The following is a 25,548-nucleotide window of genomic DNA, read 5'->3' as shown; positions in this document are numbered from 1 at the left end:
AACTATCGAGTCCTGTTAGGAAATGCACGCTTTTTCCACTGAGTGCACTGAGTAACTTCCTTACTGCATACTGTAATAAGCAAATTTTTCACATCAGCCCATTTTTCCTCTGTTGCAGCCTTTTGGAGGTGTCCTGGTTTCGGCTGAAATAGAGTTAATTTTCCTCCTAGTAGCTGGCACAGTGCTGTGTTTTGGATTTAGTAGGAGAATAATGTTGATAACACACTGATGTTTTAGTTGTTGCTAAGTAGTGCTTACACTAGTCAAGGTCTTTTCAGCTTCCCATGCTCTGCCAGGTGCACAAGAAGCCGGGAGGGGGCACAGCCAGGACAGCTGATCCAAACTGGCCAAAGGGCTATTCCATACCGTATGACATCATGCTCAGTATATAAACTAGCGGGAGTTGGCCGGGGGCAGCGATTGCTGCTCGGGGACTGGCTGGGCATTGGTCAGCAGGTGGTGAGCGGTTGCATCACTTGTTTTTCCAGGGTTTTGTTTCTTTCTCTCTCTCTCTCTTGTTGTTTTCCTTTTCATTACAATTTTTTTATTATTTATTATTACTGTTGTTGTTGTTATTATTATATTTCAGTTATTAAACTGTTCTTATCTCAACCCTTGAGTTTTCTTACTTTTGCTCTTCCAATTCTCTCCCCTATCCCACTGGGCTGGGGAGGGTGAGCGAGCGGCTGTGTGGTGCTTGGTTGCCAGCTGGGGTTAAACCATGACAGGACACAACTTGTATACTGTATCAGCAGAGGTATAATTCTTCTTCCTGAATTCATAACTAGTTTCTCTATTAGGGCATTAGATAATGACAAAATATGATCTCATATAATCATTAAGGTTGGAAAAGACCTCTGAGATCATCGAGTCCAACCGTTAACCTAACTGCCAGGTCCACCTCTAAACCATGTCCCTAAGCACCACATCCACATGTTTTTTGAACGCTTCCAGGGGCTGTGATTGTGCCACTTCCCTGGGCAGTCTGTTCCGATGCCTAACCACTCTCTCAGTGAAGACATTTTTCCTAATATCTCATCTAAACCTCCCCTGGCACAACTTGAGGCCATTTCCTCTCGTCCTGTTGCTTGCTACCTGGGTGAAGACACCGACCCCTGCCTCGCTACAACCTCCTTTCAGGTAGTTGTAGAGAGTGATAAGGTCTCCCCTCAGCCTCCTTTTCTCCAAACTAAACAACCCCAGTTCCCTCAACCGCTCCTCATAAGACTTGCTCTCTAGACCCTTCACCAGCTTCGTTGTCCTTCTTTGGACACGCTGCAGCACCTCGATGTCCTTCTTGTGGTGAGGGGCCCAAAACTGAACAGAGTATTTGAGCTGCGGCCTCACCAGTGCCGAGGACAGGGATGGTGGAATTGCTATAGGGCACTTAAGAATAACAGAATAACATATCTCCCTTTTCCAAATAGAAAAACCTATCTCCCTTTTGCTACCTGTTTTTGGCTGCCTTCCATTGTAAGAAATGATAATTTGCATCTCTTTTTACAGGTTCATGAGAGGTTCCTAATGTTCATTACCTATTTCAAAATATATTTAAATACTATAATCATGTTCATATGTTGTCCTTTGTGTATTTTAAGTAAAAACAAAAATCACATTTGTGCAGTTATCTGCAAATTTCCTTTTAAATGATTGGGAAATAATTCTGTCCATGTTTCAGAAATTCAGTTTACTATAATTTATGAAATTTGTCATAATTTATCAAAGATTTCTCTTAAAGATATTCCTCTTGATAAGAAATGCTGTGTTAGGAATTTACATATTACCAAAAATTTTACTCTTTCTGGTTTCAAACTCTTAAAACCATTGACTGATATTTATCACTCTTCTGAAAAATGTAATTGTTTACATATCTATTAAAATTAGAATTACAGTAAATAAACTTCTGATGCAATATTTATTTTGCTATTGTAGCAAATTAGCCATACATGGTTATTGATGTAATTTTTAAAGTTGTTAAATAGTTTTTTAACTGTTGTTTATGTACTGTTAAAAAAGATCTGAATTCCACAATATTTTATTCTGCTTTCTACATTCTGCATTTGTTCATGTTGTTGTATTGTTGTGTCATCATATAATTAGGTAACTTCAAAAATAAAGAGTGCTTGACTTTTTTCATCATCATCAAAAGCAAGAATTAGAACCTAAGACTGATGCAATAATGAGCTATGTTGGTAGTTTCTCAGGTGAAACACCTAGTATATAAAAACCTTGTTATTAAAAAAAATGATTATGTTCATTTTGTTTCATACTTATTTTTAGAAATTTATTTCTAAACACATGAATAAATGATTGCTTCTGTATTGTAGGTTGTTACCTACCTGGCGGGTTGTGGCCTGCAGAGTTGTCCAGTATTGCTGGCTAAAGGATATCCAGACATTGGATGGAATCCAATAGAGGGTGAACGTTACCTGTCATTCTTAAGATTTGCAGTTTTTGTTAACAGTAAGTGTAATTTCCTGGCATTCAAATTCCATCAAAAAGTTCCCTTAAAATTGCTTTTCTAACCATAAAAATGTGTTAATGGATGAAGAGAGGTTAATGCATACTGTACTCGTTACAAATATAAGATTACTTGTATATGCTGCTTATTGTCATTTTTTGAATCTTCATAGTTAGTTGCATTTTTTCCGTACTCTTTTTGCAACCTGCATAATTTAATAAAGTAACCTGTTAAGGTTGCAAATGATGTTAGGAATTCTTTCAGTAAGTAAACTGTGGTATTTACATATACCACATATGCTGGTTATAAACATAACCAGTGAGCACTGATTTTAGACCTTTCTTGTCCGCTGTACCACTGGGAGATTTAGACATTTTTAATTAAGCTGTTTTGCATTACAAAAAGCAAATTTCCAATACGTCACATTTACGTAGTTCTGAGGGATCAGTGTTTGTAAAGCACGCTGACTGCGTACCTTAAATCTGATGTTCTAAAAAAAGAAAAAATCTTCTCCTTTGATAACTATCTTATACTTGCTTCTGTGGGCAATTTCCTTTTGGAATTTATGAAACAAATATGCTAAAATCAAATTTAGATTATCTGAATATCACTAAACTAAAAGCATCCTCCAGTTCATGTGGATTTTTTTCATCAAACTAGTAATTTAGATTAAAGATTAGATGAGATCAAAAGATTTGTCTGTTTACCACCTATCTGGTCTGCCAATATGGAATGTGTTTTAAAGGACAGCTAGGGACAACCAGAAGGGAAATAATTTTAAATTTAATTTTAATTTTTAGATTTTTGCTGTTCTATTCTCATACTGTTGGTCTGAAATTAGGAAATGATACCTGAAACAGAAACAATAAACATATTTACTGTTCAGTTCAGTAAAGATACCTGAAGTATGTTCATTAGTTATAAGCCTGTAGCTATTGAGCGAGCTGCTAAACTAACTTGACAAACTGCTATGATATAAGAAATGTAGAACAGGTAGTCGATGAGTTAATATAGTGTGTGTTTTTCATTGTTGATTTTATAAATAAATGTTAACAGTACTCTGTATAATTAGATGAAGATAACTTTGATTTTACTTGTGATAGTTTATTTGGCATGAAGAGTAAACTTTGCTGGATGGACTACCAATCAGTAGAATTAAGTTTTAGTTTCAAGTTTCAGCTGCTTTTTTCTGAAAAACAGTTATGGTTGGGGTTTTGAACCTTCTCATTATGACAGTTTTGGAGACAGCACTTTTGAAAATCAGATTACTAATGTCTCTGCATCCTCTGCTTGAGAGGACAATTACAAATATAAATTAGTAAAAAATTTGGGTTGTTGAGATAAAAGCAACAAACACACACTTGTAAACACATGCATGAATTTTGATTCTGGCTTTGCAATAAGCAAAACTTCTTTCTTCAATCAAAATTCTTCATTAACTTGTCCTGTGAGGTAAATTAGAGCAGGCTGCAAGATATTAAAGCTATTTTCAGCAGTTTGGTATCCCATCAGAAAGGGTGTGGAAAAGAAATGTATATACAAAGAAGGTCAGAATAAGACTCTAATGGCAAATGCAGTGCACAAAAAATTGTAAATTCAAAATATAGACTAATTCATTCTTGATAAACTTTTATTGACTTAAGTAGAGCAACATTAAAGATTAATTTTATCTCTGTGCTTAAAATAAGTTTCTTTCCTGCCTGTTCGAAATTAAAACTACCTGCAAGGGCCTTTGCTGATATGTGCTTCCTTTTACTGTAAATTGCACTCCTCACAAAGCTATCACTGGTGTGCTGAAAACTTCCCAAAGTAAGATAAGTTTTTAACATCTAGATTTAAACTGTATTGGAAATGAGCCACTCAAAACAATATTGGTAGTGCTTTTATTAAACTAAAAATTAATTACATTTTATAAGTTTATTTGTATTTGCTATTTGATTCTGTAATATGGATTCAAACAGCCCCTTACAATTTTTAAGGGGGTTTCATATTTGCCTCCTCAACAAATATATGAAACACGCAAGGATTGAGGAGCATCTGGTAACTGTAGCTGAATGTTGTGCATGTTTTGATGATCATTTTTATATCTATAGAGAGGTATGTAGTGAATTTTTTTGAGATTAGATTTCACTTAGTTATTTTTAAAATCTTCACTTAAAAGGTTTTAACCAAATGAAACTAAAATTGTTGACTTTAACATTTAAAATCCTGCTTTTTCCCTGCAGTGTGAAAATAAGGTGAATGAAAAGGAGAAAGAAAGGAAAAAAGAAAAGAAAAAGAATCTGCACAAAGTCAGTAATTAGGGTATAGAATCATAGAATCATTTAGTTTGGAAAAGACACTTAAGATCATTGAGTCCAACTGTAAACTTAATCCTGCCAAGTCCACCAATAAACCATGTCCCTAAGTGCTACATCTACACGTCTTGTAAATACCTCCAGGGATGGTGACTCCACCACTTCCCTGGGCAGCCTGTTCCAATGCTTGACAACCCTTTCAGTGAAGAAATTTTTCCTAGTATCTGATCTAAACCTCCCCTGGCGCAACTTAAGGCCATTTCCTCTCGTCCTGTGTTCCATATCAAGATCATACCGGTGTTTAAGTGGGAAAAATACAAGACTGCCATGTTTAACGTGTTTAGCTGCTCATTCTAGAGCCAGTCAGTCCAGGTATCTCACCTACTATTGCCTACCATTGACTCTGACTTCCTGGTAGCACCACTGTTGCTCTCACCTAAACCACAGTTTCTAATCCTACTTTTCTGGTGGCTGCTAAATCTGTAACATTCAGTTTAATATAAACTTGCTACTTGCATTTCTGTACTGGTTTAGTATTGTAGCTTGCATGTAAAATATAGATACTGATGATCCAAGCTGCAGACATCACAAGTTCAGTGACTGTGAACTGTTTCTTTTCCTGTAATTTGTTTTCTTTCTAGGTGTCCCATTAATTTCATATCTTCCTACAGATTATCAGTATTCTTATAAGGTAGCCACTGTGAATGTCTAAACAGTTGCATTTAATCATCAGCTGAGTTTTTTGACCCAATTATTATTCCTATCGTGCTTCCACGTGCTGCTAAGTGCAGTCCATGAAGCAGTTAGTTACATACAAAGAGTTCATTTATATAAGGTTCCTTTTCCCTAATGCCTTTATTCAGCAAGCATCTAGATCACAACCTGTCTGCCTGTACTGAATTTATACAATAGTTAAACCCATTCTTTTCCCTTTTCAAATATACATACATTTTTTCCACTCAAAGCTGTTATAAATAGGGTTGTTTCAGGCAAGCCATGACCTTTAAAACTGATTTTAATGTGATTTTTGAATACAGAAATGATGAAGTATTCAATTTTAGGCTTTAAATAGCAAGCAGAAGATTTAACAAATAGTTAAACATGCAGTAGAAAGAATCAGGAGATTTTACTTTAGGTATATTTAACGTAAAATACAATTTGTTATTCTTTAGCCATATTGAGAAGATTAAACTCTGAGATGAGTTTTCCACTGATGAAGTTCTAAGGATATAATGTTAAGCAACATTCCTTGCTTCAGTTGGCCCATTAATCAAATAACTCTCACGCCCTGTACTAAGTCTGGTGGGAATGGAGTTAACTTTCTTCATAGCAACCTGTATAGTGCTGCACTTTTCATTTATGGCTAAAACAATGTTGATAACATACCAATGTTTTGACTGTTGCTGAGCAGTGCTTGTGCAGCATGAAGGCTTTCTCATTTTTTTTTCCCCACTCTGCCCCTTCTCCTCCTTCCCCGGCCCCAGTGAGTAGGTTCAGGGTGGACAAGAGGTTGGGAGGGGACGCAGCTGGGACAGCTGACCCAGACTGACCAAAGGGATATTCCATACTACCATGTTGTGCTCAGCAATAAAAGCTTAGGGAAAGGAGGAGGAAGAAGGGGACGTTCGTGATTATGGTGCTTGTCTTCCCAAATAACCATTACGTGTGCTGAGGCCCTGCTTTCTAGGAAATGGCTAAACATCTGCCTGGGAAGCAGTGAATGAATTTGTCTTTTTGCTTTGCTTGCATGCATAGCTTTTGCTTTCTCTACTAGACAGTCGTTATCTCAATCCATGAGTCATCACACCTTCCTTCTATTTTCTCCCTGTCCAGCAGGAGAGGGGAGAGAGCGAGAGGCTGGAGATTTGGCTGAAGCCAAAACTTACTTCCCGCCCTCCCCAATAGCAGACTTCTTGCATCTTGGGACTGTTAGCCTTTATACCAGAGAGAGTAGTCTTTGCCGTAAAAAGAAAATTAATCTTGTAAAGTGAACCTTTCTAGATTGAGCGTAGTAAAACTTTTTCAAGGCCAGTCTACACTGTCACTTTTAAACCTCGGTATATTTTTGATAAAGCACATCCAATGCTGCCAACTTGATACATTTTTGTTTTCAAAAATAAGGATGAGGATTTGGTTTATATTTTGTAAAATTTAGGGGCAAATGCAGTTCTCTTCTGACTTAAGGATAGCTTCCAGGAGAAATACATATAGTGCTTTTTGGTCCTTAGGTGAAAGTGTTGAGGAAAATGCAAGTGTTGTTGTCAAGCTCCTTATTCGACGGCCAGAGTGCTTTGGGCCAGACCTTAGGGGAGAAGGAGGAAATGGTTTGCTGGCAGCTATGCAGGAAGCTATCAGGATCTCAGAGAATCCTGCTTGTGACCTTCCCTCCCAGGCATATAAAAGAGAAGGGTAAGTAAATGTGAATGCTAATGATGATTTAATAGCTCATTTAATCATGCTTGCAATATGTGGATCATAGGCCCTGTTGTGTAAGGCATTATACAAACATAGAGCATTAGAGATTCGCACCCACAGGCAGTTGTCATATGGAATTCATAAAGCATGAGCTAGATAAAAGTGGAATGAGAGTTACAGACGAGAAGAAGCCTGAAGGACAAAGCAAAGGAGAAGGCTGTTGTGGAATGAAGCTAAGGTAAAGTGAAGGCGGAAGATAGAAGGCTCATGTGAAGTCAGTTATTACTGTTCAATTGCATGCTTACTGTAGGGATAAAAACCCTTTAATCCAAAGCCAGAGGAAATTAATATATCTGATTAATAGTCTCTGGATCATGGATCTAGCTCCAGAGAGGAGCTATAAAATTACAATAGCAAAAATGCTCACTGTTATTGTTTACCTTTTAGTGATGAGGAGGAGGAGGAGGAAGAGATTGTGCACATGGGCAATGCAATTATGTCATTTTACTCAGCTCTCATAGATTTACTTGGACGCTGTGCACCAGAAATGCATGTAAGTTCATTTTGTCACTTTTGAGATTTGTAAGTAGAACTGTACATGTCTAACTAAACTGTTCTCTATTCAAAGGCTTCTTCCCTTCAGAAGGTGGACTTTATTGCATTTCTTGCTGTATCTAGACAGATGTGTTCCCTGCAAGCTGTTTATAAAGAATCATGGCCTTTGATTTCTTGTGCTTTTTATTTATCTAAAATTTTCAGAATTTTTATACGAATATGGAATCAAAGCAAAGATGCACTGCTAGTGTTGCACATTTATACTACCAATGAAACTTCTGAAACTGGCCCTTTACTGTTCTCTAGAAAGCCATAAAAATAATTTTCATAAGAACGTGATACAGAGCTGCTTTTGTGTGCACTGATGAAATATGGTACCTACACCACATGAATTCATGGAGAAATATGTAAAATAAATGTTTTGACTGTAATGCCTGTAACAGCCACCTGCAAGACTTGGTTTTAGTGAGACTGACTTTTGCTTGTCAGTATTTACAATTCTTTAGTAGCATAAATCCAGCTGAAAATGCAATATGTACCTCAATACAACAAGAAGCAAGAAATTTGGCTTGTAGCCTCCCTACTTACTATTACCAAAAGTATTAACTTTATTAGCTATAAGGCTGTATGTAACTGTCTGTTGCCAGAGATAGTAGTTTCACATTAAGAAAATTACTGGAAGAGATTTCAAAGACACAGGTTGTGAATACCTAATTTCTGCTAGAATTTGAAATTAGTTGGTCACCTTATTGTTGTTAGTGCCTTTTGAAATTTTTACTGCATAGAAATAATAGAAAAATGTGTAGATACATCAGACAGGTTTGCATCTGTTCATGGTATAAAGAGGCAAGCTCAAAACTTGGCACTGTAGGTTCTGTAAGTAACATGAGTCTCTCAGAAATTTTCAGTTTCATCACTTTATCTGATTGGTTTAAGAATCTTACCCATGGGGGGGGGGGGGTTGTGTTATTGGGAATTTATAATATTGTGAAATTATTGATATGATATCAGAATTAGGACAGATTCAAAAGTAGGATCAGCTGAAAATCGGCAACTCCATTAGAGTACTGGGATAAATTGAATCTCTGTGCACTTTTTCCAGTATTTGGATGAAAAACATATTAATATCGGTATTTTGAGGAAATTTTTCTTATGTCCTTCAGTACTAAACTTCTTAATTGATAAACTTTTTCTAACAGCTTATTCAAAGTGGAAAAGGGGAAGCTATTCGAATCAGATCAATCCTTCGATCTCTAGTGCCAACTGAAGATTTGGTTGGGATTATAAGTATACCACTAAAGCTGTCAACAGTTAACAAAGGTAACTTCAATACTTTCACTAGACCATCTTTTTATAAAAATCTTTTAGCACATAAGCCTTCAGGTGTAAAATAGGGCAGTTTTGTTAGAGTTGAGTGCAAGCAGAGAACTGTTCTTCAGATTTTAATTAGGGGAGTATCAATTAGAGCTGCTCCAGTAGAACAGATACTTCCTCCTATGGAGCAGAGGATGTAAGAACATAAGAAATGCTTTACAGGATCACACTAATGGGCCATCCATCCCAGTACTTTGTCTCCAGCAGTGGCCGTAGAGATGCTCTCTCTTTAGGTAGAATGTGTAAGCTTGGACTCAGTCCCTTTGTATTTCCACATCATCCAGTCATTTGTTTAGAAAGAGTAGAGCATACATCCCTGCCCATTAATATCTGTTTCTGGACCTGGTGTCCAAGACGTATCTAATCCCTTTGGAATAATGTCTATACTCAAAAACTCCTGTGGCAATAAATTCCAGAACTTCACTATGCTACATAAAGAAGCATTTTAAGCATATCTTTTTTTTTTTTTTTTTAATTTAAACTTATACTCTACTAATTTTAATTAACACTCTTGTATTGTAGTATTTTGGGATTTGGTGTATAGCAGTCTTCTTTCACCTTGTCAGCTACATTAATCATTGTCTAAATCTCAGTTATATCCTTTCTCAGTCCTCATTTTGCCAAATCGAAGAATCTCAGCTTTTCTTAGTCTCTCATCCTAAGATAACTGCTCCATTGCCTGAATCATTTTAGTTGCCCTTCTGTGTACCTTCACTATCTCTATTCTGCAGTCATGAGATAAGGGAAACAGCTGTTCTGATTGTACTGATAGTGTGGGCACACAGTAGTTTGGTTTATGTATTAATTTTCTATTTTATATAGCAGCAAAATGATGCCCTCTCTCATATTCTGAATACCTGTTTCTGATGGTGCCCAGTATCTTGTTGACTTATTTGGTCACTGCTACACATTGAGCTGATGGTTTCACAGAATTTCAGTGATGGCCTCAGGATTGCTTTGTAATGTCAGTTCCAAGCTCAGCATTGTGTAGGCATGTCTTATTTTTCTGCAGATGTGTTAGCTTAGAGTTGTCTGCATTGAAGTGCAGCTGTCTCTACTTTGCACACTCAGTTTTGTTAATGAATTAACCATACAGAAGAATTTAGTGTTGTATACAGAATTTTAGACTCCTTTGTTTGTTTTCTTCTCCAGGTCACTGATGACTCAGTATAGAGTCCTGTTTGTCCTTGCTCGATTAAAATGTTGCACATGCACACTGCATTTTAATTGCCTTTCCTATTTCTTGGAACTGCTGTTTACTTGTTCCATGTCCCTTTCAGAGCAAGTGAAAATCAGACATACTCACTTTGGAACTGTCCCAGTCTGAAGAAGGTGCTCCTCGACATCTATCGTCTTTTCCCCATTTGCTAGGTAGAATGTTCCACTCTGACTTCTAATGTTCAATCCTAGAAGGCTGATTTCTTTTTTATTAAGGTGCAGGCTATTTCTATACTTGTTCATCTTGTCCCAAAAGAATTCCCCCTTTTATAAGCAATCTTAGTAAACCCCTTTTCTCTACACCACTATCTCACCCATCCTTTGAGACCTGAGATCTCTGCCTGCCTCCCACAAGGTCCTCCCATAAGGTATAGCCAAGTTATCATGGAATCCTCTTACACATCATGAAGCCACCCAGCTCAGTGCCTCATACAGCAATCTCCCACTTCCACTGCCTGCTTCTTCATATCCGTGTAGATCCTGTTTACCATAGGAGAATCCTATGTGCAATAGGACATACTGACATAGGGTGGAGGAGTGATTCTTCTCTTAAGAGATTAGATCCTTCCTTCCCAGGTAGGTACACTCCTTCACTAAGACTTATGTCCTCCTCAGTACCTTAAGGGTTGCCACTGTGGAGTTGAGGCTAAGCTGCTGTGTTCCTGGAGGACCTATCTGTTTCTCTTACTACTCTGATTCATATATTCTCACCTCTGGGGAATAAGACTACTCTCTGAAGACCCAAACATTGTGTACTGTGTGTACACATAGAAAACCTGAACCCAGGGCGTGGCATGGACCTGCTCTGCTCTCTGCATCAAACTGCGTAGCTCCCTATCTGTGCCTGGCTCCTTACCTGTGATTGAGGTTGAAATTGAGTTTTTGTCGGTGGAACTAACAGCCTTCTTAACACTACCTGTTAAAGGGAAGTCAGTGAAGACTCTTGAGTTTTCACCCTCTTCACACTGGAACTCAAAAATAATTCAAAATCGGTGTTCAGATTGCAGAGGTGTATTGATGATGCTGTTCTTGCTTGTTATGCAACTGTTGATTCTTTCCTAGAAGTGGTCAATGTGGTTATCCAGAGTGGATTGATTTCGAAAAAATAACTTTCAAGACAGCCATACAAATGGAAATTTTCTATAAAGCATAAACTTAACAGAGGATGAGGTTTTTATTTCTTATGACATGTTTCCTATTAATTTCTCCATGTTCCATGGCCTATAAACTACCAGTCTGTCATTTTCTTCTATGGCAAAATAACTTTACTCTCCTTCTGCTCCTCCTGTTGTCCTTTCTGTTTCACAAGAATTGTCTATTCCCCTTGACAGTCAGAGGTGGTTTATCTGATACCCAGTTAACTTCTGTGTTATTGTTGTCTTCCCCTTGGATTCCATGTTCTTTCTAGTCTAGTTTACATAAGACAAAAATTAAAATTCTTAATCTTCTGTGACTTCACAGTTACTATATATTTTTAATATTTGCAGTGATATTTATCTTTAATTTTACCATATAAACATTCTCCGTAATAGTAATGAAAGTAGTAGCATACTATTAATTCTTAAGCTTTCATTTAAGAGTGAAAGATTAATAAATTTCAAAATAATAGGGGTTTTGAAATAATAAAAACTTAGTATTCTTTTTCAGCATACAAGAAAACTGAACAAGAATATAATTTTCATTGAGCATGTGATTTTACACATTAAATGTAATTACAGTGTCTTTCATTGTCTTGGTGTTTCGTGCTTTTATCAGTTATCTGCTATTAAAAATTGCATTATATATTTGTGTAGATGGCACAGTAAATGAGCCAGACATGTCTGCAACTTTCTGTCCTGATCATAAAGCACCCATGGTACTCTTCTTGGACCGTGTCTATGGTATTAAGGACCAAAGCTTTCTCCTTCACCTACTGGAAGTTGGATTTTTACCAGATTTAAGAGCCTCTGCCTCTTTGGATACAGTAAGTATTTCGCTAGGGAGTTTAGGTGCAGTGGCTGGATATAGTGGCTCTGTAAGTGTAAGAAATGGAACTTCAAGTCAAAACAGCTTTAAAAAAAAAAAAAAAAAGGTAGTATAGGCTCACTGTAAACTCAAACAGTAATAATTCAGTTGCTGTTAATTTCTAGTGCTTAAGTCTGATCATAAGCATTCAGTACCACCTTATGAAGCAACAGTGTAATGTAGTTTAAAAACTTTTAATACAGGCTTACATTAATTATACAGTAAGTACATTGGATATACTGTAATAGGCCTAATTACTTTTATTTCATGTGTTCTTCCAAGAATTACACTGAAAATTCATATATGTGTAGGTATGAAGAAATTAAGTGAGATGAAAAGTGCTGCTTAATGCTTTGTGGTTTTTGCTAACCTGTTTAAAGAAAGAAGCTGCATATTCTTTTTTGCTCCTGTTGGTTCAGAGTGCAGTGGGGCAAGAGAGAGGAGATAAGTGGATGACTTGGATTTTGTCAAGTTCAAAAAAAATAGCTTTTGTCCTCATGTGTATACTGGGAATATCATGTTAGTACCCAGTGCTAAGGGAACTTAAGGGGTATTTCATTATTATGTTTTATAGACTTCATATTTAGTAAGCTTTATTCCATATGATATTAACAATCGTTTACTACTTCATACAGGTTTCTCTAAGTACCACAGAGGCAGCTCTCGCACTAAATAGATATATTTGCTCAGCTGTGTTTCCATTACTCAAAAGATGTGCTCCCCTCTTTTCTGGAACAGAGCATCACGCCTCTCTGGTTGACTCCATGCTTCACACAATATATAGGTTATCCAAGGGACGTTCCCTTACAAAAGCACAAAGAGACACTATTGAAGAATGCCTGCTTGCTATTTGCCAGTATGTATGTTATCTGTGTACAAATTGATTTCTTTTGTGCAGTGTATGTATTTTAATAATTTCTTTCTTTGTGTATAATGTAGAACTAAGTTTATTTTATTCTTGCATGAAATAAATGACCAGAGTGTATGATAGGATTTTTTTTTCCTAAGAGAAAATAATTTGATTTTTCCATTATGGGTACTGCATTATACAAGCTGTCATGTTGATATGAGCTTTATGGTGATGCAGGATAAATTCTGATTATTTGTAAAAACAAGCCCCCAGTAATTACCAAAAATGGTCTGGCAAGGCTGACAGTGAGAATGTGTTGGGGATTTAAGGGATCGACGTGTTTGTATTTCTGATTTGGCTTTGAAGAACATTGGCTGTAGTTTAAAAAAACAAAACAAAACAAAACAAAAAAACTACTCCCCACTTTCCAAATGCTAAAACTGATCCTAAAACTGAACTGAATCATAATTCTTGATCTGTGTCATAAACAGTAGTGCTACTTGTCTGTGTGGTGGACTGTGAAATTAGTAATGCAGTGTGCATTTTCAGTTTGTGCATAGCACTGGACCCCTGCCAAAAAGGGCATATAGTAGAAATGGAAGAGATTTGGAAAAGCCTAAAAAGAGGGATCAACATAAATAATTTCACTCCTTTGGAACAGCTTAGTAGACCAGGAATCTTCAGCCTGAAAAAGTGATGACTGAGGGGGGAATATGAAAGGAGCATTTTTACATTGATTTTGAGTCTATAGATCACTGAAATTAAATAGCTAGAAAAGAAATGCTGACTAATTTATTCAGTCTTCCAGTTGAGATTTATTTCTTATAGAATAATCATAATGTATTTACCAGATAAGTTTTAGTTCGGAGTGTTTTGTTGCTTTTTCGTGTCATATCAGAAACCATTCTGTTAGGATAATATTCTGTTTCTTTTGCTTAGATTGTTCCCTCTGTGTATTCTGGAAAAAATGCAGCACCCTTCCCTCTGCTATCATATGGCACAATCATACATGTTGTCTATTCACTTAACAGAGTCCAGAAGTAGCACATCTTTCTATGCTATATCCTTCTATATGTAGATGAGGCATAGTGAGATTCCTTAAGCACTTACCATTGATTTTTCAAAATACTTTTAGTGAGTGATTTGAATTCCAATGTGCAAATTTATTTCAATTTTTATTTCATTTTCACTGGACTGTATGAATTTTACTAAGAACTTCTATTTTTTAAATTACAGCCACTTACGTCCCTCTATGCTACAACAGCTGTTGAGAAGGCTGGTTTTTGATGTGCCCCTACTCAATGAATACTGTAAAATGCCTCTCAAGGTAAATGCTTTGCTTTCTGTACATGCATTCAGCGTAAGACTTACTTCACAGTAATCTGTCATCGTCATGTTTTTAAAAACAGAACGGGGCAGGGTGAAGCAATGTGAAATGACTTCTGAATTGAAAATAATGTTACTATTTTATAAAGTCTTTTGAATGGAATATAATGATTAAGGGTTTTGTGAAAGCTTCCCTAATGCAAGTTGATACATAGTTGATTGTGCAATTTTGTTCAGTGAACTGTTGACTTTTTCATTGCTTCAGCAAGAATATTTGAAAGTATAAAATTAAATGTTAGCTTTATCTTGAAATTTCTTATTCTGCTATATGAGCTATAATAAGTCTTGGCAGTCAGGAGTAAATTTTGAGTGAAGTCTACAGAGAATAGGATACAGGCAACAGGATTCACCTTTTATTTTTGAGCAATCTTTAACTTGCTTATCTGAATTCTTTTCTGTCTTCTTGTTATATAAATAGAGAATTACAATTGTGAGATGATAAATAACTTTTATTTAGAATTTTTCTGTCAAGTTTGCCTCCTGTTCTTGTTGAGATAAAAGGGCCTGATCTTAGGTATGCAGGTCTTTTTATGACAGAATTGAAATTCTGTCATACTCTAAAGCAGAGCTGCCGGATTCACAGGCATATTCTGGAGCATCAGTAATTTTGGAGCAAAAGTGTGGTGAAGAGGGAGTGTTTGATGTGGGTTTTTTATTATTGTTTTCCCTTCCTAAACAGAATTGCAGGAAAAATTAAAATGTCAAGAGTCTAGTCTGATGCTACAAGAAATCTTAGAATTTCCCATGGGGTAGGAATTTTTAGTTCTAAAGAAGAGATCAGTAGAAATTTGAAATGATGTGGAAAGTGCACCAATAGTCATATATGCTAGCTCTTTAACTGGTGTTTTACAGGTTGTCTGTACAATAGTTCTTTCCATAGGTTTGTCCAGAGTTGAGCAGACACAGCTAAAAGGGTGTACTGCACGTGTCTTTTGCAGTGTTTTGAATAATACTGAGGCCATCAAATACAAATGACAGAAGTAAAATCAATTTGAATTTGTAAAACTTTTTACCAGAATCTGTCATGTCCTGTTTGACACCCATATCATTGTCTCTATTTTTATACTGTGAGCTACTCTGTACTCAGATGGTGACAGTCCTGAAATTTTGTAATTTTGCTACTCACTGTCATCACAGAGAATCCCACAGCAGCAGTTGGGGATAATACAGGCTTTATACTTTCACAGCATGGACTCTACTGCTCTCCTAGAAAGAAAAAGAAGAAAAAAAGATCGTTTTTATGAGCCATTAGAAATGAAGAGACAGAAATGAATAATAATATTCATGTAACTGTTTAAACAGATACTGGCAATTCAGACTTCGCTAACCAGTATGTTATTTTGTTAAATACCAGTGTTTTATGTGCATTTTTATTTTCCTGAAAATCTAGCTTCTGACAAATCACTATGAGCAGTGCTGGAAATATTATTGTCTGCCTTCAGGAATGGGAAGCTATGGAATTGCAGCAGAAGAAGAATTACATTTAACTGAAAAACTTTTCTGGGGAATATTTGATTCCTTGTCTCATAAGGTAATGACTGTAATTCACATTACAGTATGGGATGACTATAAAAGCCTTACAATGGTAATTTGCCATGCCAAGTGCAGAAAGTTACTATTTTAACAATTCTTTCACCTAATATGGAAGATATGGCAATGAGTGCTTTCAATGAAGTAACTTTCTAATGAAAAAGTGAATGCTGAATCTTGAAAGATTCTCTTCAAACTAATGAAATGTTAAATCTTTGTCTTGATATACCTATATAGCCTTACACTAGTAGTGAGGCAAAATCCTTGCTGCACTAACAAGTCAGTGGTGAATCCTCTCGTGTCTTAGCTCTACTAAACTTTCTAAAATACTTTTTACTGACATAAAATTAATTTTAAGAAATGTATGTATATGCTTGTCAGATTGGTGGTGCATGCACAGTAAATTTGCATTGTTTGTTTTCAAACATACACTTGCATTTTGTTAGTTTTGTGTTATTGCCTAGCTTAAGAAATATGATGCAACATTCTTAGAAATAAACATTTTTCCATTTTCCTGTTCCAAAGTGTGATCTTGGGATTTTTTCACTTACTCATTTTTTTTCTCTGAGTAAGAAAAAGTTATATTTCTGATAGGAGAAATGCCTTACTAAGTAAATACTTTCTGTACTTGATTGGGCTCTAAAATCAGGTTCTCTCTATGGGGATTTTTTTCATTTCATCTCACTGAATTTATGTTCCAGTTCTAATCAACAGATTTAGATGATTGCTTCTCTAGGCATTCTGATTTATAGCATGGAAATGAATATGGTCTCTGCAGTATTCTAAAATGGCTTTTTAAGCATTATTTGTATTTGGCTTCAGTGACATTTACCTCTCTCTAACTGCTGTCACAAGTGCAAAGAGTGTCAGGAGGGCCTGACACAATGAAATGTTTCCAATTAGTGCATCTTAGCTTTTTACAGATAAATGAAGATGAATGTTTCTGCCAATATTGGTGGCCCTTTATAATAGCATTTTCATTTATCTGTAAATGGTTGTTAGTCTATTGAAAGGAGAGTTGTGTAAGTCTGCTGAGCTACAGTATTCTCCATGGTTCTGTTTTGTACTGAGATATATACAGGTTTGGTATTTTCCTGGCTTCCAGCTGTTTAGTGGAAGCAATTTATCCTGTGATCTCAATTCTTTTGTTTGTGCCATACATACTAAAGAATGTTGCAAGAAAACTAGAGGAAGTTAAAGCCTCAAAATTTTAGGCATTCTGCTTGCTGCGATATAAACACATGATTTTATCACCAAGTATTTTCAATGGACCTTAAAATTGTTCTTCAGCATTTTCTTGACACAAAGTGGTCATTCAGATTTATAGAAGCATATAGTCTTTCTATTTCTAACAATGAAGCAAGAGAAATATTTTTGCTGTGTAAATATTTTTTCCTATAAATGCTTGATTGGTGCCTGAGTCGTAACATCAAAAAGATGCCTGTGCTACCTGAGTAAAACTTTATTTAAAAAATTATGATGGCATCAAACTCTTGCACTATAGTGTTCATCAGTAGATCCTAAAGCCTTGTAAAGCTATATGATTATGCCCATTTTACAGATGGGGAATCTGAAAGGTAGACAAGTGATTTTTTTTTTTTTTTTCCCCTAAGCATACTAAGAATGTTGTTTGAGATCTGGAAGGAGAACCTTGGCCTACAGTGATCTGCTGCTACTTCTTCTAGCACATGTTTTTTATAATCTAGTGTGTAACAATTGACCTCGAATGTGTTTCACAGCAAGTTACTAGAGATAGATTCTTCAAATGTAATTCCACCTTATATTTTTATATATCACGTATTTCTATGTTTTCTCCAGAGCTAAAATGACTATTTAGAAGAGCAAATGTGCTAGTTCACCTCTTTGCAGGACAATTTTGAAAAATAATGAACTGACTTTGCTACAGTAAAATACGATTTCCTTTAACAAGCATGATTTCAAATTAAATAGGTTAGGGGAAAGGAGGGAGAAATGACAATGGCTTCTGCAGTTAAGATAGGAATTAGTCATTTTAGAACTAAGGCAGTATTTTATAGGTGATCATACTTCTATAACTAGTCAAACAACCCTTGACCCTTCCTATGTAGGCCTTAATGGCCCTAAGAAAGCTTAAGAGCCATACTTCTATTGATATACTTACACAGGTGTCAGCATACTCTTATGTTAATTTGAGTAGTCTTAAAAATTTATCAAGTTGATATCAAGAAAAATAGATGTCATGCGTCAATAATTTTGCTCTGTGCTTAATTTTTAAATGTTTTGCTGTTTGTTTGCATCTTCTAATATTTGTACATATGGCTGCTTGGTTTTCACTAACATTTTGCATGTTTTTCTATTGAATTTTCCAACCAGTTCCTATCTCTCCTGCAGAAGTATGATCCAGAGCTCTTTCGAATGGCTTTGCCTTGTCTAAGTGCTATAGCTGGTGCCTTGCCCCCTGATTATTTAGATACACGAATTAGGTCAACTTTGGAAAAGCAGACTTCACTGGATCCAGAAGGAAATTTTGATCCCAAACCTGTCAGCACAGCAAAGTGAGTCACATAAATCATAGTGATTTCCTTTCCTTAAATATTTTTATGCTATTCCTTATTAACATTTTTTTCTTCTCTGTAGGGGAAGTTGGCTGGTGACTGACTTTTTAATGATATTAGTACCTTTCAGAAGTAGTGTATGGATTTTTGCTTCCTCCTGCCAAATACTTCACTGCAACATATCCTGTTTACCAGACATAAACCATATTTTTCTCAGAACTGCACAGATGTTAAATATTTTCTCATTATATCTGCAGAGTACATAGTAAATTCTATACTCATTATGTACCCTATTACCTAATAGTTCAAATGTTCGGGATATATACACCTGTAATACGTTTGATACTGTCATTAGTTAGAGTGTGCTTATAAAAAATGGTACAAGATCATCAAAATCTGGTAAGTGATTCAACTGGCCTATTGCCCAATTTTTATGAAGTCTTCACTTAGTTTTAAGAATTGATGTGTAGCAACCTGATATGGCAAAATAAGCAGATAGTAGAGACTTGGCCTTCCTAGTAATCTTGTGCTTTTAAAATACATATTTCTAATACTTTCATATCCAAGAACTGAGGATCACTAGTTGATTCTTGCTATTAAAGTGTTACGCCTCCATCATTATGCCGCGTGAAACATCCATACTAATATTATCCTTTATTAAGAATTACCAAGAAAAATACCTGTAGGTTTTGGTGAAGCAGGTTGTTTTTTTCTTGTGATTTCAGTTGCTAATAAGTGCAACTGTTATGTATTTGAAGATTCCCTGTAAATGCCACTATAGCTCTGCTTTGTTTTGTGGCATTTCTTCTAAAGAAAATGGACTTGCAAAGCCAAGTGTCTTGCCTTCATCTGGAGGTGAAGCATTTTGATTAGTGCTATATTATACTGACACTTTTTTCATAAATCAGACTGCAGTAACTTATGATTGAATGACCATACTCCCCTTTGTTTACAGCCTTGTACTTCCTGAAAAGTTGGAGTATATTGTCAGCAAGTATGCTGAACATTCCCATGATAAATGGGCCTTTGATAAGGTAGGAATTATTTTAAGACTGGCAACTGTCAGAAAAGGACTAGTAAATAATACCTGGGGTGAATATTGAAAGAAAAACTGGACAGTTTAACTGATAGGCCCTTGTTTGGAGTGCATTAATGTCTGCGTATTTCTTTAGGGATATGTGCAAGAAAACTTTTGCTCAAGAAAATGCATTGAAATTTGTCACTTTTTCAAAGTGGCCAGAATTTATTAGGACAAAGATTTGAGGAGAATGAAAAAGGGGCACTTGGTTTGGGCTTTCTTTTCTTTTTTTTTTTTTTTTTTAAGTAAGAATATATAGATCTTAGCTTCATTTTGCCTGTTAATGATGCTTTTTGACTGGGAGTCAGAGATTCAATTTTACTGCAGCAGCTCTGTGATCTAAGAGAGTACCTGGGAAGACTAATGTCCTTTTTTTCATTTCAGAAAATGTAGTTATAGCTTTTCTTTCTTCTTAGCTTTAAGGTGGCTGTTATTTGTTGATTTCCTCTAAAATGTTCCAAGTGCTCTGTCACTGTGTTGTGTTTCTGTTTCACTTCTTCAAAATAGCTATAAGACAATACATACTAAGTGATTTTTTTATATCTTTTTAGTGTTACAGTGAAACATTTAATCAAGGCCTTTTTAGTGTTGCATTTTGCAAATAGATTTTAATGTTAATAAATATAACTTTTAGAGTTAAATTTGAGCAAAATAAAGTTTGATGGAGTTGTTGCAGTTTTTGATAACCATGTTTGAAGTGTTTGGATATGAGCAACTCGTTCAACCCAAGTATGAATTTTAAACCTCTTTCACTCAAGGAAAAGAATAGAGGTGGAGTTAAGTGATTTATTATAACAATAAAAAATTAATAGCAATTTTATAGAACAGTTATATAGAAATAACAATTCTGTTAATGTGTGGGGCTATGTATGCAAATTTGTAGAGAAATGTATACATGTATATATGGATATGTAAATATACACACATTAATCTCAAACCATAAATTTCAGTTAATGTTGTTTAAGGTAAGGGATTCATTAAAGTTACATTCTTTAGTGCTTGATCTGTTAACGTTACGTTTTCTTGTCTGTGTTGCTGACTTTAGCATCCCAGGGAACAGAGACACTTTTTTTGCCTTAGCCAGTATTGTCTCAGTGCACGAGTGCATTTGAAAGGAGCCAATGTATATTAGGCTCAGAACTGGTTGCATGAGACCTACTACTCATAGATAGCATCTAATCTGTCTGGGTCACGCTTTGTTCCGGTGTATCCACAGATCAATGCATGTTCTTCTAACAGAAATTTCTGTGGCACTGAGTAGCTATTCAAGTAGTTTAGCAGTTCAATATGACAAACTAAACTGGCCAATTTGCCATTACTCATCTATGTTGTCATCTTATTTCAGTATACTTATTTTTTTCAGACTAATAGTGGATGGAAATACGGTGTTTCACTGGATGAAAATATGAAGACTCACCCATTAATAAGACCTTTTAAAACTTTAACTGAAAAGGTAATAGAGGAAATTTCATCTGCATTAATACAAAGTAGATTGATTTGCATACTTTTTAAAGTCCATTTCAAATATATGCTATAAAAGGAAGAGAGACAAACTAGAATTCTTACAGTTAAGAACAGCAACATCTATATGCTAAAGTGGTTGTTTAGTTAATCTTACACAGAGTCTTGTATAATTTGCTAGTTAGGCAGTCTTCATAGTCCTGGGCCAATTTGTATTCCAAGTATCAATACACAGGGTTTTCAGGCCCTCATGGATGGGGAATGACTGCCAGCAACTCCTGGGTTTTAGATGAAAGTGTAATTTAACATATCTGAAGGCGATTTTGTCTTCAAGAAAGATGGTAGAAAAATTTAAAGAAAGCGTAGGAGATGCTTCAGTTGAAAATGGGGAAAAACATTTAAACTACTTTGAATGCATTTTTTATTTTAATTTCATGACTAGGCATGAATGTCTTCTAGTTGTCAGAACAGTGAACTGAATTTGAATTCTGTTACATATTTTTACAATGATTCATTGGGTGATGCAGATAAGTCAATTACATTTGTCCCTCTTTACCACACTTTTCCTGTTCAGAAAATGGAGATGACAAAAATAAAGAGGTTTGATTTCCCAAGGTTTGTAAATTGCTTTGAAATCTTTGGAGAGGAGCTGAAGAATTGTTCGCTGAGTCGTTATTAAAGCAGTTCAAAGAGAATTTTCTGAATTGTCTCAGATTAGAACTTTTGAACCTAAAAATCAGGTTTTTCCATAAAAACTGTCATGTTAAGTAACTGTCATAAAAATTCTTATTTGTGGGTGAGAACTTAAATACTTTTATTAGATTGATTTGAGAAGTCTTAATATGACAGAATTTTCTTTGCCACAACTTTTCAGATTTTCTATAACACCTTTAATCTTCAAAGGAGTGTTGGAATACAGGCTGTTCCCTAATTTTTTATCGATGGCTGTATTTATATGAAGAGCTGTATAGATCAGTAATGTTCTATATCTGTGAATGGATATAAATATAGGAAGACTAAAAAAAGGCCTCATGCTCATGCATTCAAATGCACGTAGTTGCCTAGCTAATTTCATAGCACTTGTAGTGCCATCAATTTTTTATTATTTTGGGCTGGAGGAATCAATGAATAAGTTTCCAGATACAAACTACATTATTGCTCCAGAGCTCACTTGAGCGCTGTTAGTTTGTAACACATATCCCAGCAATAAATGCCACTAAGAATAAAAGCAAAAAAATTTAAGTATTTTGAAGCTTCTTTCTCATGTAAAAAGAACTATATCATGTCTTCAGATACACAAATTTTGTTTACTTTTGTGGAATGTGAGAATTTATAAAGAAGGACAGAATATTTCTATTGAGTTTTTGCTCCTTGCTAAATACAGAGAAATTTTACATTTTTTTCTTTAAAGGAAAAGGAAATTTATCGTTGGCCTGCCAGAGAATCACTGAAAACCATGTTGGCCATGGGATGGAGCCTAGAAAGGACCAAAGAAGGAGGAGAAGCAATAATACATCAGCGTGAAAATGAAAAGCTCCGCAGCATATCTCAGTCTAGCCAGGTAAGGTGGAATTACTTAAATTTAGACAACTATATTCTTCTTACTGAAAAAAACCTGTTAATGTTAGAGTTCTGAGATTGGAAGTCATGTTACTATAATAAAAACCATGCAGTGACACTAAAGAGGGGGTTGCAAAAAGACAACAACTTTTAAGACGATAAGGCTGTCAGAGACCATATCTATTCATTTTCTCAGAACACCTGAAGAGAGTTTTCATATAGTCATTCAAAGAATACATGGCAGAGTATTTAAAGCCTTTATTTTATAATAAGTAAATCTAGTAATTTTCTTTTTTGGTCAAATAGAGGAGCCTGAAATGGGCTTTTGTCAAGATTATTATTATGATTGACAAATAAGATTACGCATTTAATACTTTTTGTTAAATCTACAGGCAAAATTTGCAGATAATTATATAGTATCTAGCATTTTGATGTGATATAGACTATTTTTTTCATTTGTAGTTTTTGTAATAGCATACTGAGACTGCTGCTCAATATATCTGTGTCTTGGAGGGGAGAAAGCTGTTTAAAACTGTGACAAGTGTTGGGGAATTATTATTGTACCAATTGAAGTGAATTAAACACACATTTGTGCTTACATATAGTGAGATTTAATGAGCAATGCACTGGGCAGAGTCCTACCACCATAAGCAGTTCTGCAAGGAATGTACAAAGATGTGTCACGAGCTGATTCCTTATATACACTTGCACCAGCACTGATCCTGTGAGCATCAGCATCAGGCACCTTCAGCCTGTGTTGAGTTCATTCCCCAGCACCAGTTTTGCTTACCAAAAGTGGCCCCTGAGCACTATGTTACAAGGCAATACTTCAGCATTTCTTATCTCTTCAGCAAACTTCACTCCCTTACAGGGAGTCCTTCTGTCTCCGACATCTCTGCTTCCAGCCAGTTGAACCTGTTCTGCAGTTGGGCCTTCTTGCCCAAGAAGATGCACGATAAAGATGATTGAGTAGAGGATTTCAGCACATGTTTAACTTCAGTACGCAGTTGAAATCACTGATTTATATGTGACCGTTCACATTTAACATGTGCCTAATAGGTTTGTTGCACTGGAGCTTTCACACTTTAAACATTTAAAGACTGCATAAATATATCACACTCCTCTTTTTTCTTAGTCTGTAGATTCCATGAGACAATAACCTATTTTAACTTTTTGTTGTGATGTCTTTAGTATATTCATTCAGGCTGCTGACACACTGTTCTGTCATGTTTTGAAGGCACATATTGTATGCCTCATGATTGGTCTTCTCTCTTAGGCTGAAAAGCATAGTTCTTAGCAGCTTGCCATCTGTTGTGAATAGAGAGATCTAAGTATCTGCAGCAACCTTCTTATTTCCACATCAGCAGATGTATTCTGTTAATCATTCTGTGTGTCTTCAGCACGTTGCAAAACAAAAGGTGAACACAGTTTCTACAAGAAAGTTTGAAAATGTGAATGGTGCTACTCTAATCAGATCAACAACAGAGATGCAGTTGAATATTTGATTCTTTTATGTGAAATACTTCTATCTGAAAATAATTCTCTTTTTTCCCACAGGGAAATGGGTATAGCCCAGCACCACTTGATCTCTCTAATGTGGTGCTTTCTAGGGAGCTTCAGGTTTGTATTTGTGTTTTGCATATGTTGTGCTGAAAAGAATTAATAGATTTGATTTTTATTATTAATAAGTTGAATTTTGTCAGATTTTATGAGTGCATTTGTGACTGTGGTTGTAATATGCTGTTGTAGAAAGGTGCATACCCTACTATTTACATATTTAAAGAAGAGATTTCTACTGTTTATCCTGTTGATGCTTCCTGAGTTCCTAGAAAAAGTTATCATGAAGCTAGGGAAGGGGCTGTAAATAGCATGTGATATATATGCATCCTGTGCCTATGCTGACTTCAAAGAACGGCTGAACGTAGAAATGATGCTTACTTGTGACGTTTCTTTATCACAAGAGTGTAGACTTCACTCAAGACTGTAAAACTATGTAGAATTACAGAATTTTTAATTGTCAGCTTTTAATTTTGCGTCTTGTTTTTTCTGATGGTAATGTAGGGAATGGTTGAGGTAATGGCAGAAAACTACCATAATATATGGGCCAAAAAGAAGAAAATGGAGTTGGAAAGCAAAGGTAAGCCAGAGTCCTATGAACCACACAAAAAAGACAAGGAAAATGAGGGAGAAGAAACAGTCTGAAAGAAGAGACAGTGTGAGACTATCAAAATCAAATAGTTCCTTTTTGTACTTTAAGCAAAATAAACCTTACAGTAGAAACTTACAGTTCTTTCAACTTACTAAAGGTGGAGGTAGTCATCCTTTATTGGTACCTTACGACACATTGACAGCCAAGGAGAAATCACGAGACCGTGAAAAGGCACAAGAGCTGTTTAAATTCCTTCAAGTCAATGGTATAATCATATCTCGGTAAGTTGCACATTTTTTTTGAGATACTTGCGCACATTCAGTGCACAGACCATGATGACTGTCCTTATCTCACTGCAGTCTGTTATTTATTAACATAATTACCATTTGACATATCTTCTGTAAATCAGAGTCCTTGTTATTTTTATGTTCAGAAAGACCGTTCTGAAATAGTGTAGACAGGTTACATTTTTAGTAAGTATGTGATCATAGTAAATACAAAATGCATCAGTAGTGTAATTAAACAAGCAGATGATTCAAAACTTCTAAATTAGCAGCCAGCAGGGTCAGTAAGGATCATGGGAAAATAAATCTGATGTCCAATACTGAAACACCTCTATGTAAAAGTGCTTTTTAATCCCGTTTTTAAGAAAGATGTTGGTTTGAGTTCTGGGAAG

At 35.6% G+C, this 25,548-nt stretch overlaps 1 protein-coding gene across 2 annotated transcripts in view; it reads left to right on the top strand.

The window, feature by feature from the left end:
- The window catches only part of RYR3 (ryanodine receptor 3), a 254,392-nt gene that overhangs the window by 156,121 nt on the left and 72,723 nt on the right, over window positions 1-25,548 (top strand). For both annotated transcript variants that reach the window (XM_087746608.1, XM_087746606.1), the window contains 15 exons: window positions 2,328-2,463; window positions 6,987-7,167; window positions 7,621-7,726; window positions 8,928-9,048; window positions 12,114-12,283; window positions 12,960-13,180; window positions 14,411-14,501; window positions 15,951-16,091; window positions 18,443-18,624; window positions 19,580-19,658; window positions 21,066-21,155; window positions 22,575-22,724; window positions 24,281-24,343; window positions 24,785-24,860; window positions 25,030-25,153. In XM_087746608.1, the coding sequence (XP_087602734.1) occupies window positions 2,328-2,463; window positions 6,987-7,167; window positions 7,621-7,726; window positions 8,928-9,048; window positions 12,114-12,283; window positions 12,960-13,180; window positions 14,411-14,501; window positions 15,951-16,091; window positions 18,443-18,624; window positions 19,580-19,658; window positions 21,066-21,155; window positions 22,575-22,724; window positions 24,281-24,343; window positions 24,785-24,860; window positions 25,030-25,153 (1,931 nt within the window). The remainder of the gene's footprint in view (window positions 1-2,327; window positions 2,464-6,986; window positions 7,168-7,620; window positions 7,727-8,927; window positions 9,049-12,113; window positions 12,284-12,959; window positions 13,181-14,410; window positions 14,502-15,950; window positions 16,092-18,442; window positions 18,625-19,579; window positions 19,659-21,065; window positions 21,156-22,574; window positions 22,725-24,280; window positions 24,344-24,784; window positions 24,861-25,029; window positions 25,154-25,548) is intronic.

Source organism: Nipponia nippon, unplaced genomic scaffold (assembly GCF_047370975.1).
Source record: "Nipponia nippon isolate SJK-2023a ecotype South Korea unplaced genomic scaffold, ASM4737097v1 scaffold_10, whole genome shotgun sequence".
Classification (NCBI taxonomy): Eukaryota; Metazoa; Chordata; class Aves; order Pelecaniformes; family Threskiornithidae; genus Nipponia; species Nipponia nippon.
This window is presented reverse-complemented; position numbering and strand designations above follow the sequence as displayed.